Below are 17,367 nucleotides of genomic sequence, written 5' to 3' on the forward strand. Positions count from 1 at the left end.
AAGTAAAAAAGTTATAGCATGTGATGTTGTGGGCACCAAGTCCCTGTGTCACGTCCAGGAAAACCTGCATCCCTTGGTTCTTCTCAGAGGCTCCTCTATCTGGCTTCCCCGTAAACACTTGCAAGTTCCAGGCATATGATGAAGCAGCAAAATATTCTATATTTTGCGAGTACAGACGGTATGTACTGCCTGATGGGGCAGCGTCCCCTAGATGGCATTAGCTGCTCATCAACACTAACATTTGACCCAGGGTTGTAAAACAGGTGAAGGTGGTCCACCCACTTGTCCTAAACTGACCTGATTGCAGCTAGCTTTGTCTCTCTGTCGCCAAGCTGGTCTTGTATCTCAGCTATCTAAGCGGATATTCCTGGAAATAATGTGGAAGTTTTCCAGAGACATTGTTGCACTGAGAAGTTCTCTACCAGTTTCTGCATCCCACAGGGATTCTGTGGATTCCCCATTGGATCTGAAAACACCAGCAAGGATAAGAACCCCAAAGTATGCATGTAAATGAGTTTGGTCCATCTCCTTCCATCTCTCTCCAAAAACACGCCTTCCCTCCAAATTAGTGCAGTCCAGAATGATTTTCTGGATGGTGTCTGGGATGAACAGTTCAAAAGAAGATTATGTCCTGCACATGAGTAACCGCCATCTGCGTCGGCCTTGGTTGCATCCTTACAACATTGGTAGCCATGCAGGGTGGCTCATTCCTTGGGCAAGAAGCTGGTTGCTGATGGGATGGTCCTGGGGCTGGCTGCTGACTGGCTGGTCCTGGGGCTGGCTGCTGACTGGCTGGTCCTGGGGCTGGCTGCTGACTGGCTGGTCCTGGGGCTGGCGGCTGACGGGATGGTCCTGGGGCTGGCTGCTGACTGGCTGGTCCTGGGGCTGGCAGCTGACTGGCTGGTCCTGGGGCTGGCTGCTGACTGGCTGGTCCTGGGGCTGGCTGCTGACTGGCTGGTCCTGGGGCTGGCTGCTGACTGGCTGGTCCTGGGGCTGGCTGCTGACTGGCTGGTCCTGGGGCTGGCGGCTGATGGGATGGTCCTGGGGCTGGCTGCTGACTGGCTGGTCCTGGGGCTGGCAGCTGACTGGCTGGTCCTGGGGCTGGCTGCTGACTGGCTGGTCCTGGGGCTGGCTGCTGACTGGCTGGTCCTGGGGCTGGCTGCTGACTGGCTGGTCCTGGGGCTGGCTGAGGGTCAATCTCATCCTCTTCTTCCAACTTACTGTCAGACTCTGAGTTGACAGAGACATGACCCTCACATTCGGAAAATTCTTCATCTTCCAAAGTGGAAGACACTCCTTCCACAGTAGTTTCTCTCTCTACAAAAATTATTTCTAAGGCCCTCCGAGCAGAGATTATTTTTGCCATACTAACTGATTGTGGTAAGGAGCCACACATGCAAAGCAATATGTTGTGTCCCTCTCCCAATTTGGAAAAATACAGCATTTTTTACAATGAATTGAAATAATGTATTGTAATAACATTGTGCAGGTTCCCGCAAGACATTGTGTAGTTTCACACACTACAAAGGGTTATGAGTGCGAGAAAAGCGGGAGACAGGCAGACAGGCAGGGAGAAAGACAGGTTCTTGTTGCTATGTTGAAACAGCAGGCCCAGGGAGGAGGAAGACAGAGTGAAGGCACACAACAAACCTTCTTGTTTCATTTTTACTTGTTTTCACCTACACACACACTTTCCCACACTTTTTCCAGTGGACCCGAACACCACATATGTAATATAAATGTGTAGTGAGTGCACAGCGTGCCCAAAATGGAAATGTGTTATTTTACATGTTCTTCACAGAAAATGAGCCAAGGTCAATGAGTCTCAGGAGGGAAAAAAAATTCATAGTATAATTTTTATTTTAGTAAACATTGAAAAGGGGTCCCACAGACTTGATAATATGTGACTTGTTTCAGGAAACTAGGGAGTGTTGCTGTACAGTAGCAGTTAGTTTGGCTGAGCAAAATGAAAACCACCACCCTTTTGGGTTAAGTCTTTCATGTTTGTTAGAGTCCCTGCTCTGAGCAACCCACAGGCACCAGATGCTTCAACGCCAAGCAGAACCGTAGAGGCTCTGAGCAACCCAATGTTATTAGATACTGCCCAATGATACTAGATACTGCCAAGTGATACTGCCCAATGTTACAAAACTCAGAAAAAAAAGAAACGTCCTCACTGTCAACTGCATTTATTTTCAGAAAACTTAACATATGTAAATATTTGTATGAACATATCAAGATTCAACAACTGAGACATAAACTGAAGAATTTCCACAGACGTGACTAACAGAAATTGAATAATGTGTCCCTGAACAAAGGGGGGATCAAAATCAAAAGTAACAGTCAGTATCTGGTGTGGCCACCAGCTGCATTAACCTGTCTGGGCTAGGGGGCAGTATTTTCACGGCCGGATGAAAAACGTACCCAATTTAAACAGGTTACTACTCTGGCCCAGAAACTAGAATATGCATATTATCAGTAGATTTGTCGCTTTGGATAGAAAACACTCTGAAGTTTCTAAAACTGTTTGAATTGTGTCTGTGAGTATAACAGAACTCATATGGCAGACAGAAACCTGCGAAAATTCCAAGCAGGAAGTGGAAAGTCTGAGAATTGTAGTTCTTCTTTTGATTCTCTATCGAAACTACAGTGTCTGTGGGGGCCATTGCACTTCCTAAGGCTTCCATTGGCTGTCTAAAGCCTTCAGAAAGTGGTTTGAGCATTTTCCTGTCACTGGGCAGATAATAGGAGCTCAGTTACTGAGTGGTCTGCCTGGCAGCAAAGGGATTGGATATGCTCGGTCCCGTGAGCACGCCCCTCCTTCTTTTTCTTCTTGAATGAATATGTTATTGTCCGGTTGGAATATTATCGCAATTTTACGTAAAAAATACCATAAAGATTGATTTTAAACAGCGTTTGACATGCTTCTAAGTACGGTAATGGAACATTTAGACTTATCGTCTCTCGTTCCGCACTCGCGCGTTATACCTTTGGATAAGTGATCTGTACGCACGAACAAAACGGAGGTATTTGTACATAAATATGGATTATTTCGAACAAAAACAACATTTCTTGTGGAAGTAGCAGTCCTGGGAGTTCATTCTGACGAAGATCAGCAAAGGTAAGAGAATATTTCTAATACTAATTCTGAGTTTAGGTTGCCCCGAACTTGGCGGGTGTCTCTATAGCTCACCGTGATGGCTGAGCTATGAACTCAGAATATTGAAAAATGTGCTTTCTCCGTAAAGCTATTTTAAAATCTGACACAGCGGTTGCATCCAGGGGTAGTCTATCAATAATTATTAAAATAATTGTTATATATTTTGTCAACGTTTATGATGAGTATTTTTGTAAATTGATGTGCACATTCACCGGACGTTTTGGTGGGAATACATTTTTTGAACATCACACGCCAATGTAAAATGCTGTTTTTGGATATAAATATGAACTTTATCGAACAAAACATACATGTATTGTGTAACATAATGTCCTAGGAGTGTCATCTGATGAAGATCGTCAAAGGTTAGTGCTTCATTTAGCTGTGTTTTGGGTTTAATTGACACATGTCCTTGCTTGGAAAATGGCTGTGTGATTATTTTTGTCTATGTACTCTCCTAACATAATCTAATGTTTTGCTTTCGCTGTAAAGCCTTTTTGAAATCGGACAATGTGGTTAGATTAACGAGAAGTGTATCTTTAAAATGGTGTAAAATAGTTGTATCTTTGAGAAAGTTGAATTATGACATTTTGTTGTTTTTGAATTTTCCGCCCTGATATTTCACTGGCTGTGTCCCGCAGGTGGGACGCTAGTGTCCCACCTAGCCCATAGAAGTTAAGTACTGCAATGTATCTCCTCCTCATGGACTGCACCAGATTTGCCAGTTCTTGCTGTGAGATGTTACCCCACTCTTCCGCCAAGGCACCTGCAAGTTCCAGGACATTTTTTGGGGGAATGGCCCTAGCCCTCACCCGTCCGATCCAACAGGTCCCAGACGTGCTCAATGGGATTGAGATCCGTGCTCTTCGCTGGCCATGGCAGAACACTGACATTCCTGTCTTGCAGGAAATCACGCACAGAACGAGCAGTATGGCTGGTGGCATTGTCATGCTGGAGGGTCATGTCAGCATGAGCCTGCAGGAAGGGTACCACATGAGGGAGGAGGATGTCTTCCCTGTAACAGATAGCGTTGAGATTGCCTGAAATGACAACAAGCTCAGTCCGATGATGCTGTGACACACCGCCCCAGACCATGACGGACCCTTCACCTCCAAATCGATCCCGCTCCAGAGTACAGGCCTCGATGTAATGCTCATTCCTGCGATGATAAACACGAATCCCACCATCACCCCTGGTGAGACAAAACCGTGACTCGTCATTGAAGAGCACTTTTTGCCAGTCCTGTCTGGTCCAGCAACGGTGGGTTTGTGCCCATATGCAACATTGTTAGCGGAGATGTCTGGTGAGGACCTGCCTTACAACAGGCCTACAAGCCCTCAGTCCAGCCTCTCTCAGCCTATTGCGGACAGTCTGAGCACTGATGGAGGGATTGTGCGTTCCTGGTGTAACTCTGGCAGTTGTTGTTGCCATCCTGTACCTGTCCCGCAAGTGTAATGTTCGGATGTACCGATCCTGTGCAGGTGTTGTTACACGTGGTCTGCCGCTGCGAGGACAATCAGCTGTCCATCCTGTCTCCCTGTAGCGCTGTCTTAGGCGTCTCACAGTACAGAAATTGCAATTGAATGCCCTAGCCACATCTACAGTCCTCATGCCTCCTTTCAGCATGCCTAAGGCACGTTCACGCAGATGAGCAGGGTCCCTGGGCATCTTTCTTTTGGTGTTTTTCAGAGTCAGTAGAAAGGCCTCTTTAGTGTCAGAAGATTTCATAACTGTGACCAAAATTGACTACCGTCTGTAAGCTGTTAGTGTCTTAACGACTGTTCCACAGGTGCATGTTCATTAATTGTTTGTTTCATTGAACAAGCATGGAAACAGTGTTTAAACCCTTTACAATAAAGATCTGTGAAGTTATTTAGATTTTTACGAATTATCTTTGAAAGACAGGGTCCTGAAAAAGGGACGTTTCTATATTTTAAAGTTTGTTTTATTCACTGCTTTAGCACACTCTGCCAACCAGGATGTCCTAGCCGTGTCTGAATCCTGGCTTAGGAAGTCCAGCAAAAACTCTGAAATCTTCATCCCTAATTACAACGTTTTCAGACAAGATAGAACGGTCAAAGGGGGCGGTGTTGCAATCTACTGCAGAGATAGCCTGCAGAGTTCTGTCCTACTATCCAGGTCTGTACCCAAACAATTTGAACTTCTACTTTTAAAAATCCATCTCTCTAAAAACAAGCCTCTTAGCGTTGCCGCCTGCTATAGACTACCCTCGGCCCCCAGCTGTGTTCTGGACACCATATGTGAACTGATTGCCCCCATCTATCTTCAGAGCTCGTGCTACTAGGTGACCTAAACTGGGACATGCTTAATTAACACCCCAGCCATTCTACAATCTAAGCTTGATGCCCTCAATCTCACACAAACTATCAATAAACCTACCAGGTACCACCCCAAAGCCGTAAACACTGGCACCCTCATAGATATCGTCCTAACAAACTTGCCCTCTAAATACACCTCTGCTGTTTTCAACCAAGATCTCAGCGATCACTGCCTCATTGCCTGCATCCGTAATGGGTCAGCGGTCAAACGACCTCCACTCATCACTGTCAAACGCTCCCTGAAACATTTCAGCGAGAAAGCCTTTCTAATCGACCTGGCCCTGGTATCCTGGAAGGATATTGACCTCATCCCGTCAGTAGAGGATGCCTGGTTATTTAAAAAAAATGCTTTCCTCACCATCTTAAATAAGCATGCCCCATTCAAGAAATGTAGAACCAGGAACAGATATAGCCCTTGGTTCTCCCCAGACCTGACTGCCCTTAACCAACACAAAAACATCCTGTGGCGTTCTGCATTAACATCGAACAGCCCCCGTGATATGCAACTTTTCAGGGAAGTTAGAAACCAATATACATAGGCAGTTAGAAAAGCCAAGGCTAGCTTTTTCAAGCAGAAATTTGCTTCCTGCAACACAAATTCAAAAATGTTCTGGGACATTGTAAAGTCCATGGAGAATAAGAACACCTCCTCCCAACTGCCCACTGCACTGAGGATAGGAAACTCTGTCACCACCGATAAACCCACTATAAATGAGAATTTCAATAAGCATTTTTCTACGGCTGGCCATGCTTTCCACCTGGCTACTCTACTGCAGTCAACAGCACTGCACCCCCCACAGCTACTCGCCCAAGCCTTCCCTATTTCTCCTTCTCCCAAATCCATTCAGCTGACGTTCTGAAAGAGCGGCAAAATCTGGACCCCTACAAATCAGCCGGGCTAGACAATCTGGACCCTTTCTTTCTAAAATTATCTGCCGAAATTATTGCAACCCCTATTACTAGCCTGTTCAACCTCTCTTTCATGTCGTCTGAGATTCCCATAGATTGTAAAGCAACTGCTGTCATCCCCCTCTTCAAAGGAGGAGACACTCTTGACCCAAATTGTTACAGACCTATATCCATCCTACCCTGCCTTTCTAAGGTCTTCGAAAGCCAAGTCAACAAACAGATTACCGACCATTTCGAATCCCACCGCACCTTCTCCGCTATGCAATCTGGTTTCAGAGCTGGTCATGGGTGCACCTCAGCCACGCTCAAGGTCCTAAACGATATCGTAACCGCCATCGATAAGAAACCATACTGTGCTGCCGTATTCATTGACCTGGCCAAAGCTTTCGACTCTGTCAATCATCACATCCTCATCGGCAGACTCAATAGCCTTGGTTTCTCAAATGATTGCATCGCCTGGTTCACCAACTACTTCTCTGATAGAGTTCAGTGTGTCAAATCAGAGGGCCTGTTGTCCGGACCTCTGGCAGTCTCTATGGGGGTGCCACAGGGTTCAATTCTTGGGCCAACTCTTTTCTCTGTATACATCAATGATGTCGCTCTTGCTGCTGGTGAGTCTCTGATCCACCTCTACGCAGACGACACCATTCTGTATACTTCTGGCCCTTCTTTGGACACTGTGTTAACAACCCTCCAGACAAGCTTCAATGCCATACAACTCTCCTTCCGTGGCCTCCAACTGCTCCTAAATACAAGTAAAACTAAATGCATGCTCTTCAACCGATCGCTGCCTGCACCTGCCCGCCTGTCCAGCATCACTACTCTGGACGGTTCTGACTTAGAATATGTGGACAACAACAAATACCTAGGTGTCTGGTTAGACTGTAAACTCTCCTTCCAGAGTCACATCAAACATCTCCAATCCAAAGTTAAATCTAGAATTGGCTTCCTATTTCGCAACAAAGCATCCTTCACTCATGCTGCCAAACATACCCTCATAAAACTGACCATCCTACCGATCCTCGATTTCGGCAATGTCATTTACAAAATAGCCTCCAATACCCTACTCAACAAACTGGATGCAGTCTATCACAGTGCCATCCGTTTTGTCACCAAATCCCCATATACTACCCACCACTGCGACCTGTACGCTCTCGTTGGCTGGCCTTCGCTTCATAATCATCGCCAAACCCACTGGCTACAGGTCATCTACAAGACCGTGCTAGGTAAAGTCTCCCCTTATCTCCGCTCACTGGTCACCATAGCAGCACCCACCTGTAGCACACGCTCCAGCAGGTATATCTCTCCTTCCAGTTCTCTGCTGCCAATGACTGGAACGAACTACAAAAATCTCTGAAACTGGAAACACTTAACTCCCTCACTAGCTTTAAGCACCAGCTGTCAGAGCAGCTCACAGATCACTGCACCTGTACATAGCCCATCTATAATTTAGCCCAAACAACTACCTCTTCCTCTACTGTATATATTTATTTTATTTATTTTGCTCCTTTGCACCCCATTATTTATTTCTACTTTGCACTTCCTTCTACTACAAATCTACCATTCCAGTGTTTTACTTGCTATATTTTATTTACTTTGCCACCATGGCCTTTTTTGCCTTTACCTCCCTTATCTCACCTCATTTGCTCACATTGTATATAGACTTATTTTTCTACTGTATTATTGACTGTATGTTTGTTTTACTCCATGTGTAACTCTGTGCTGTTGTATGTTGTCGAACTGCTTTGCTTTATCTTGGCCAGGTCACAATTGTAAACGAGAACTTGTTCTCAACTAGCCTACCTGGTTAAATAAAGGTTAAATAATTTTTTTAAATATATACTGCTCAAAATAATGAAGGGAACACTTAAACAACACATCCTAGATCTGAATGAAAGAAATCATCTTATTAAATACTTTTTTCTTTACATAGTTGAATGTGCTGACAACAAAATCACACAAAAATAATCAATGGAAATCCAATTTATCAACCCATGGAGGTCTGGATTTGGAGTCACACTCAAAATTAAAGTGGAAAACCACACTACAGGCTGATCCAACTTTGATGTAATGTTCTTAAAACAAGTCAAAATGAGGCTCAGTAGTATGTGTGGCCTCCACGTGCCTGTATGACCTCCCTACAATGCCTGGGCATGTTCCTGATGAGGTGGCGGATGGTCTCCTGAGGAATCTCCTCCCAGACCTGGACTAAAGCATCCGCCAACTCCTGGACAGTCTGTGGTGCAACGTGGCATTGGTGGATGGAGCGAGACATGATGTCCCAGATGTGCTCAATTGGATTCAGGTCTGGGGAACGGGCGGGCCAGTCCATAGCATCAATGCCTTCATCTTGCAGGAACTGCTGACACACTCCAGCCACATGAGGTCTAGCATTGTCTTGCATTAGGAGGAACCCAGGGCCAACTGCACCAGCATATGGTCTCACAAGGGGTCTGAGGATCTCATCTCGGTACCTAATGGCAGTCAGGCTACCTCTGGCGAGCACATGGAGGGCTGTGCGGCCCCCCAAAGAAATGCTACCCCACACCATGACTGACCCACCGCCAAACCGGTCATGCTGGAGGATGTTGCAGGCAGCAGAACGTTCTCCACGGCGTCTCCAGACTCTGTCACGTCTGTCACGTGCTCAGTGTGAACCTGCTTTCATCTGTGAAGAGCACAGGGTGCCAGTGGCGAATTTGCCAATCCTGGTGTTCTCTGGCAAATGCCAAACGTCCTGCACGGTGTTGGGCTGTAAGCACAACCCCCACCTGTGGACGTTGGGCCCTCATACCACCCTCATGGAGTCTGTTTCTGACCGTTTGAGCAGACACATACGCATTTCTGGCCTGCAGGAGGTCATTTTGCAGGGCTCTGGCAGTGCTTCTCCTGCTCCTCCTTGCACAAAGGCGGAGGTAGCGGTCCTGCTGCTGGGTTGTTGCCCTCCTACGGCCTCCTCCACGTCTCCTGATGTACTGGCCTGTCTCCTGGTAGCGCCTCCATGCTCTGGACACTACGCTGATAGACACAGCAAACCTTCTTGCCACAGCTCGCATTGATGTGCCATCCTGGATGAGCTGCACTACCTGAGCCACTTGTGTGGGTTGTAGACTCCGTCTCATGCTATCACTAGAGTGAAAGCACCGCCAGCATTCAAAAGTGACCAAAACATCAGCCAGGAAGCATAGGAACTGAGAAGTGGTCTGTGGTCCCCACCTGCAGAACCACTCCTTTATTGGGGGTGTCTTGCTAATTGCCTATAATTTTCACCTGTTGTCTATTCCATTTGCACAACAGCATGTGAAATGTATTGTCAATCAGTGTTGCTTCCTAAGTGGACAGTTTGATTTCACAGAAGTGTGATTGACTTGGAGTTACATTGTGTTGTTTAAGTGTTCCCTTTATTTTTTTGAGCAGTGTATATATAAATGCTTGCTGAACATAGATAGAGAGGGGGAAGAGGGGATGAGGTAGAGGATGGGATGGGATGGGGTAGAGGAGAAGAGGGGACGGGGTAGAGGAGAAGTGGGGACGAGGTAGAGGGGATGAGGTAGAGGAGAAGAGGGTACAGGAAGAGGAGAAGTGGGGACAATGTAGAGGAGACGTGGGGACGAGGTAGAGGAGAATGGGATGTGTTGAGAAGAAGAGAAGAGGGGATGAGATAGATGGGATGAGGAGAAGAGGGGACGAGGTAGAGGGGACGAGGTAGAGGAGAGGAGGGGATGAGGTAGAAGAGAAGGTCATTGGACAGTATCATAGTATCATTGGACAGTATCATTGGGCAGTATCATTGGGCAGTGTCTAGAAACGTTGGGCAGTATCACTGGGCAGTGTCTAGTGTCATTGGGCAGTATCTTTGGGCAGCATCATTTGACAGTATCTAGTATCATTGGGCAGTATCACTGGGCAGTGTCTAGAAACGTTGGGCAGTATCACTGGGCAGTATCAAGTATCATTGGGCAGTATCACTGGGCAGTATCTAAACTCAGAAAATATTATTTTTATTTTATTTATTTCACCTTTATTTAACTAGGCAATTCAGTTAAGAACAAATTCTTATTTATGATGACGGCCTACCCCCGCCAAACCCTAACCCAGACAACGTTGGGGCAATTGTGTGCCGCCCTATGGGACTCCCAATCACGGCCGGTTGTGATACAGCATGTCTGATAAGTAACCAAAATGTCTCCATGCTTTATTAATACCACTACATTATTAACACCACTGAAGCAGGCACTGAGTTAATGAACCGTACTGGAATATTAGGTAATTACACGCACGCACAATTAAATAGACTGTAGTTAAAATGTCAGTGCTAGAACAGCTTTCCTGATACCCCATGGTTGGGCTCTAGCATGGTCGCCTGAGGTCAACCAGCACAGAGACACACAGAGGACGCTAGATCAGATTAGCCAGACTGTTAGTCAGCGTCATCACGCTCAATAGACTCTGAGTGCCGAGAGGTAGTCCAACTACCCATGAGCTAACAGGAGAAGTGCAGTGGGTGGGTGTGTGTGTGTGTGTGTGTGTGTGTGTGTGTGTGTGTGTGTGTGTGTGTGTGTGTGTGTGTGTGTGTATGGTGACCTTGTCCTTTCGCTCAATTACACCCTAGACAGAGAGCTGTATGATTAGCTGAATCAATCTCTGCTGGGATGGAATGGGTGCAGTGGCATTTGGCTGTTATGTTACTGGTGGTCGCCTGGTGAAGTTTTACAGTATTATTTATAGCTAAACTGCTCCATACAATATTTTTTAATGCAGGAAATGTGAAAAATTTTATTTGATTACAGGAATTTCCAAAACGGATGACTGCAAAGGACAGAAACACAACTGTGTGGAGAGGGCATGAATGTGTATGTCTGTGACCTACCTGTGTGTGAGATAAGGGGGTGTTCAGCCCGGTGACAGGGTGACTCAGACAGCAGCACCGGCCCTTTCCTGCAGACCACGCCCCCAGCCTGCAGGACTAGAATGCACTGCAGAAGCAGCACAACATGCTGGGTAAGGGAGGAGCGACCCGCCGAAGGCGGAGCCATGGGGAGGTGGGGTGTCGCTCACTTCCTGTTGGGCCGTGAGCCAATCGCATCGGAGAGACACGCCTAGAGAGAGAGAGAGAGAGAGAGAGAGAGAGAGAGAGAGAGAGAGAGAGAGAGACGTCATTTCCTTTAGTTTGCATGAGGCAGAGAGAAAGATGGAGCAGTGATTTACAGTTGGGAAGAACTGGAGCTCTTGGTAAAACATGAGAGAGTGAGGAAGAAACACAAAGAGAGCAGGGGAACGTTAGACAAAGTGAAGATAGAGCGAGAAAGGAAAGAGGAGAGAGGGAGCCAATGACAGAGGTTTCTAGTGTCAGACTCATGCTGAGTTGAGGCAGCTCGTCCTCACAAACTGATGACCCCTGACCTGTAACCTCTGACTCCGGCCTAACACATGAAACAAACCAGGGTCAGCATGTACACTACATGTATATGGACACCCCTTCAAATTAGTGGATTTGGCTATTTCAGCCACAGCAGTTACTGACAAGTGTATTACATCGAGCACACAGCCATGCAATCTCCATAGACAGACATTGTCAGTAGAATGGCCTTACGGAAGAGCTAAGTGGCTTTCAACATGGCACCGTCATAGGATGCCACCTTTCCAACAAGTCGGTTCGTCAAACCCAGGTCTGTAGTCACGGCTCTAGCACTGTTATAGCAGCAATGGGGGACCAACTCCATATTAATACCCATGATTTTGGAATGAGATGTTCAACAAGCAGGTGTCCAAATACTTTTGGTAATGTAGTGTATATATGTGTGTGGGGGGGCACTACTCCTCATGTGTCACGTCCTGACCCTAGTAAGATGTCATTTTCTATAGTAGAGTGGGTCAGGGCGTGACAGGGGGTGTTTTGGGTTTTCTATGTTTTCTATTTCTATGTTTTAGTTCTAGTTTTTAGTTGGGATTGTTTGGGTTGATCTCTAATTGGAGGCAGCTGATCCTCGTTACCTCTGATTGGAGATCATATTTAAGTAGGGGTTTTTCTTCCTGGGTTTTGTGGGTAGTTGTTTTCTGTTTAGTGTAGGTCACCTGACGGATCTGTTTTCGGTCGTTTTGTTGTTTTGTTAAAGTATATTCATTAAAAGTAAATATGAGCACTATACACGCTGCACCTTGGTCCCCTTTATATGACCCACGTTACATCACGGCGCCCCTTTAAACATGGAGCCCATAAAAGCACATTCACATTCTGCTCCAAATTGATCTGTTTAGACGTCTATTCAAACTCTACGGCCTTCGCATCACATAGAGTCTCTTTTGAAAGAAAGTTTAACGGTGGAATGCACTAGTGACTTTCTAATGTAAAGCACCTGTCAAACACTGCCAGTCAAGACCATTCCATCTTTAGCTATTCTTTCCTCCCCTACTCTATAGAAAGTATATACACATGGCTTTTAGCTTGTCTGTCCTTTAGCGGGAATATTTCCTCATCTCTATATACTATAACTGTCCAAATGTACGTTTTCTTTAGTTAAGTTTTCCTACCCTTTTGACAGCCTATTCTACAGTATCTGACAGTCTACATGTCATTTCTCTAAAGGAAGGTTACCTATTATAGCAGAAACCTTCAGGCAATTTATACTTTAATAATATTTACCCATTACAGCATTTTTCTAGGGTGATGTTTTCTCATTTTCAGACAATCTGAATGTCACTTCTCATAAACAGTCAAAGAGAGCAGCAAACCTGCAGCCAATTATCTCAAGGTTCTGCCTGTTTTCATAATGTCGGCGCACACACCAACACACCACCGTTAAGTCATAGACATTACATTGAATGACTGCAAGATTCCATGCCAGATGTCCTGGACTGACGGAGTGCTGATGCTATCTGATAGGTGGAGACATGTCTGATGTTATCTGATAGGTGGAGACATGTCTGATGCTATCTGATAGGTGGAGACATGTCTGATGCTATCTGATAGGTGGAGTCATGTCTGATGCTATCTGATAGGTGGAGACATGTCTGATGTTATCTGTTAGGTGTCCTGGGCGCACACACAGTCCTTACACTGTTACAGTAATAATACAACTCAGTCCTTACACTGTTACAGTAATAATACAACTCAGTCCTTACACTGTTACAGTAATAATACAACTCAGTCCTTACACTGTTACAGTAATAATACAACTCAGTCCTTACACTGTTACAGTAATACAACCCAGTCTAAATCATATCTATCAAGGGTAATTGGGTAAACTCCTTCTTTACCTCTGTCACAAATACACAACCATTACTCATACACTGTTTTTCAATGGCAACATCTAATAGTTCTCAAGTACCACTGCATTAGAGACCACATAGTATGTCATGTATTTACACTTCAGAACTTAAATACTAGGGTTTAACCTGTCTGGGCTAGGGGGCAGTATTTGCATGGCCGGATAAAAAACGTACCCGATTTAAACTGGTTACTACTCTTGCCCAGAAACGAGAATATGCATATAATTAGTAGATTTGGATAGAAAACACTCTAAAGTTTCTAAAACTGTTTGAATGGTGTCTGTGAGTATAACATAACTCATATGGCAGGCCAAAACCTGAGAAGATTCCATACAGGAAGTGCCCTGTCTGACAATTTGTTGTCCTTCTGTTGCATCTCTATCGAAAATACAGCATCTGTGCTGTAACGTGACATTTTCTAAGGCTTCCATTGGCTCTCTAAAGCCGCCAGAAAGTGGAATGGGGTGTCTGCTGTCTCTGGGCAAAGTACAGCAGCTCTGTTTGTGAGTGGTCAGCCTGGGGACAGTGAGACTGAGATGCGCGTTCATGAGACTACTCCATTTTTTTCTTTCAGCCTTTGAATGAATACAACGTTGCCCGTTTGGAATATTAGCGCTATTTTACGAGAAAAATAGCATAAAAATTGATTTTAAACAGTGTTTGACATGCTTCTAAGTACGGTAATGGAATATTTTGCATTTTTTTGTCACGAAATGCGCTCGCGCGTCACCCTTCGGATAGTGACCTGAACGCACGAACAAAATGGAGCTATTTGAATATAACTATGGATTATTTGGAACCATTTGTTGTTGAAGTAGAAGTCATGGGAGTGCATTTTGACGAAGAACAGCAAAGGTAATCCAATTTTTCTAATAGTTATTCTGAGTTTAGGTTGTCCCAAACTTGGTGGTTGTCAAAATAGCTAGCCGTGATGGCCGAGCTATGTACTCAGAATATTGCAAAATGTGCTTTCGCTGAAAAGCTATTTTAAAATCTGACACCGCGATTGCATAAAGGAGTTCTGTATTTATAATTCTTAACCTGTTAGGGCTAGGGGGCAGTATTTGCACGGCTGGATAAAAAAATGTACCCGATTTAATCTGGTTACTAATCCTACCCAGTAACTAGAATATGCATATACTTATTATATATGGATAGAAAAAACCCTAAAGTATATAAAACTGTTTGAATGGTGTCTGTGAGTATAACAGAACTCATTTGGCAGGCAAAACCCTGAGACATTTTCTGACAGGAAGTGGATACCTGATGTGTTGTATTACCTTTAAACCTATGCCATTGAAAAACACAGGGGCTGAGGAATATTTTGGCACTTCCTATTGCTTCCACTAGATGTCACCAGCCTTTACAAAGTGTTTTGAGTCTTCTGGAGGGAGATCTGACCGAACAAGAGCCATGGAACGATGATGGCCCATTAGACACCTGGCGCGCGAGTTCATGTTGGGTACCCTCGTTCCAATACGTTATAAAAGAGAATGCATTCGTCCACCTTGAATATTATTCATGTTCTGGTTAAAAAAGGCCCTAATGATTTATGCTATACAACGTTTGACATGTTTGAACGAACGTAAATATATTTTTTCCCCTCGTTCATGAAGTGAAGTCCGGCGGGCTTAGATCATGTGCTAACAAGACGGAGATTTTTGGACATAAATGATGAGCTTTTTTGAACAAAACTACATTCGTTATGGACCTGTGATACCTGGAAGTGACATCTGATGAAGAGAATCAAAGGTAATGGATTATTTACATAGTATTTTCGATTTTAGATCTCCCCAACATGACGGCTAGTCTGTATCGCAACGCGTATTTTTCTGGGCGCAGTGCTCAGATTATTGCAAAGTGTGATTTCCCAGTAAGGTTATTTTTAAATCTGGCAAGTTGATTGCGTTCAAGAGATGTAGATCTATAATTCTTTAAATGACAATATAATATTTTACCAATGTTTTCTAATTTTAATTATTTAATTTGTGGTGCTGACTTGACTGCCGGTTATTGGAGGGAAACGATTTCCTCAACATCAATGCCATAGTAAAACGCTGTTTTTGGATATAAATATGAACTTGATAGAACTAAAAATGCATGCATTGTCTAACATAATGTCCTAGGAGTGTCATCTGATGGAGATTGTAAAAGGTTAGTGCATCATTTTAGCTGGTTTTATGGTTTTGGTGACCCTGTCTTTGAATTGACAAAACATTACACACAACTCTTGTAAATGTACTGTCCTAACATACTCTAAATTTATGCTTTCGCCGTAAAACCTTTTTGAAATCGTAAAACGTGGTTAGATTAAGGAGATGTTTATCTTTCAAAGGGTGTAAAATAGTTGTATGTTTGAAAAATTTGAATTTTGACATTTATTTGGATTCAAATTTGCCGCTCTTGAAATGCACCTGCTGTTGATGGAGTGCACCACGGGTGGGACGCTTACATCCCACATAGCCCATAGAGGTTAAAATAATTGTTATGTATTTTGTGAACGTTTATCTTGAGTAATTTAGTAAATTCACCGGAAGTTTGCGGTGGGTATGCTAGTTCTGAACATCACATGCTAATGTAAAAGCTGTTTTTTGATATAAATATGAACTTGATTGAACAAAACATGCATGTATTGTATAACATAATGTCCTAGGAGTGTCATCTGATGAAGATCATCAAAGGTTAGTGCTGCATTTAGCTGTGGTTTTGGTTTTTGTGACATATACGCTTGCTTTGAAAATGGCTGTGTGATTATTTTTGGCAGGGTACTCTCCTGACATAATCTAATGTTTTGCTTTCACTGTAAAGCCTTTTTGAAATCGGACAATGTGGTTAGATTAACAAGAGTCTTGTCTTTAAAATGGTGTAAAATAGTCATATGTTTGAGAAATAGAAGTTATAGCATTTTTGAGGTATTTGTATTTCGTGCCACGCGATTCCACTGACTGTTGACTAGGGTGGGACGCAAATGTCCCACCTAGCCCAGGGAGGTTAACTAACCTGATTACTCACAGTAAAAAAAAAACATTATTCGCACGAGGGGCATGGTACAAAATAAAGTAATCAGCGATTGGATCATCTCTAACCAATCAGTGTATCAAAGCCAACGGCAAATTTTCAAACCGTCGCTTTACCGACATGTGTTCTGTCCCTGGCACAACACAAGCGTTTCTGGACCAATCAGAGCGCCACGAATGTGTTCACATTTGTTGAAGGGTCGGGAGATCCAGACTCAACGTGGAGAAGAAACTAATGTCTGTGGGTGTGTCCTAGCGTTTGGCCTGAGTAAGGATTATGGGTAGCCAGGCAAGGGTTTCACCCCACGTTCCAACAGCCAGACAAAATGACTGTATTGGGATTAATATACTATTTATCTCAATTGCAATACGCAGACAGCTACCGAAGGTTATGGAAATCTAATGATGGAGATGAATGCTGTTGTCAACTCTCAGAGGCAAAAACAATACGCCGTGCAGATAAATCATTCTTCATTTTTAAATATGCACGTTTTGACAAGGTAAATGTTATGTGACTGAAGGTCATTGAATGTCACAATTTAATGCAGGGTGAACAACAAACACATGGAAACACATATACACTATTCTGCAGCGTGGGAGGTCTTTGTGAGACCGATAAGGATTCAGATCTGGGTGTCTTGTGTGCTGTAATCATATTGTTAACGCCATATTGATC

At 44.2% G+C, this 17,367-nt stretch overlaps 1 protein-coding gene across 2 annotated transcripts in view; it reads right to left on the reverse strand.

The window, feature by feature from the left end:
* The window catches only part of LOC106590611 (semaphorin-5A), a 334,049-nt gene that overhangs the window by 248,292 nt on the left and 68,390 nt on the right, over positions 1–17,367 (reverse strand). For both annotated transcript variants that reach the window (XR_014383102.1, XM_082970801.1), the window contains exon 2: positions 11,276–11,504. Coding sequence is in view for 1 of the 2 variants with exons in the window: in XM_082970801.1 (XP_082826927.1) it covers positions 11,276–11,441 (166 nt within the window). In the remaining variant the exon portion in view is untranslated. The remainder of the gene's footprint in view (positions 1–11,275; positions 11,505–17,367) is intronic.

This window comes from Salmo salar, chromosome 29 (assembly GCF_965601325.2).
Source record: "Salmo salar chromosome 29, fSalSal1, whole genome shotgun sequence".
Classification (NCBI taxonomy): domain Eukaryota; kingdom Metazoa; phylum Chordata; class Actinopteri; order Salmoniformes; family Salmonidae; genus Salmo; species Salmo salar.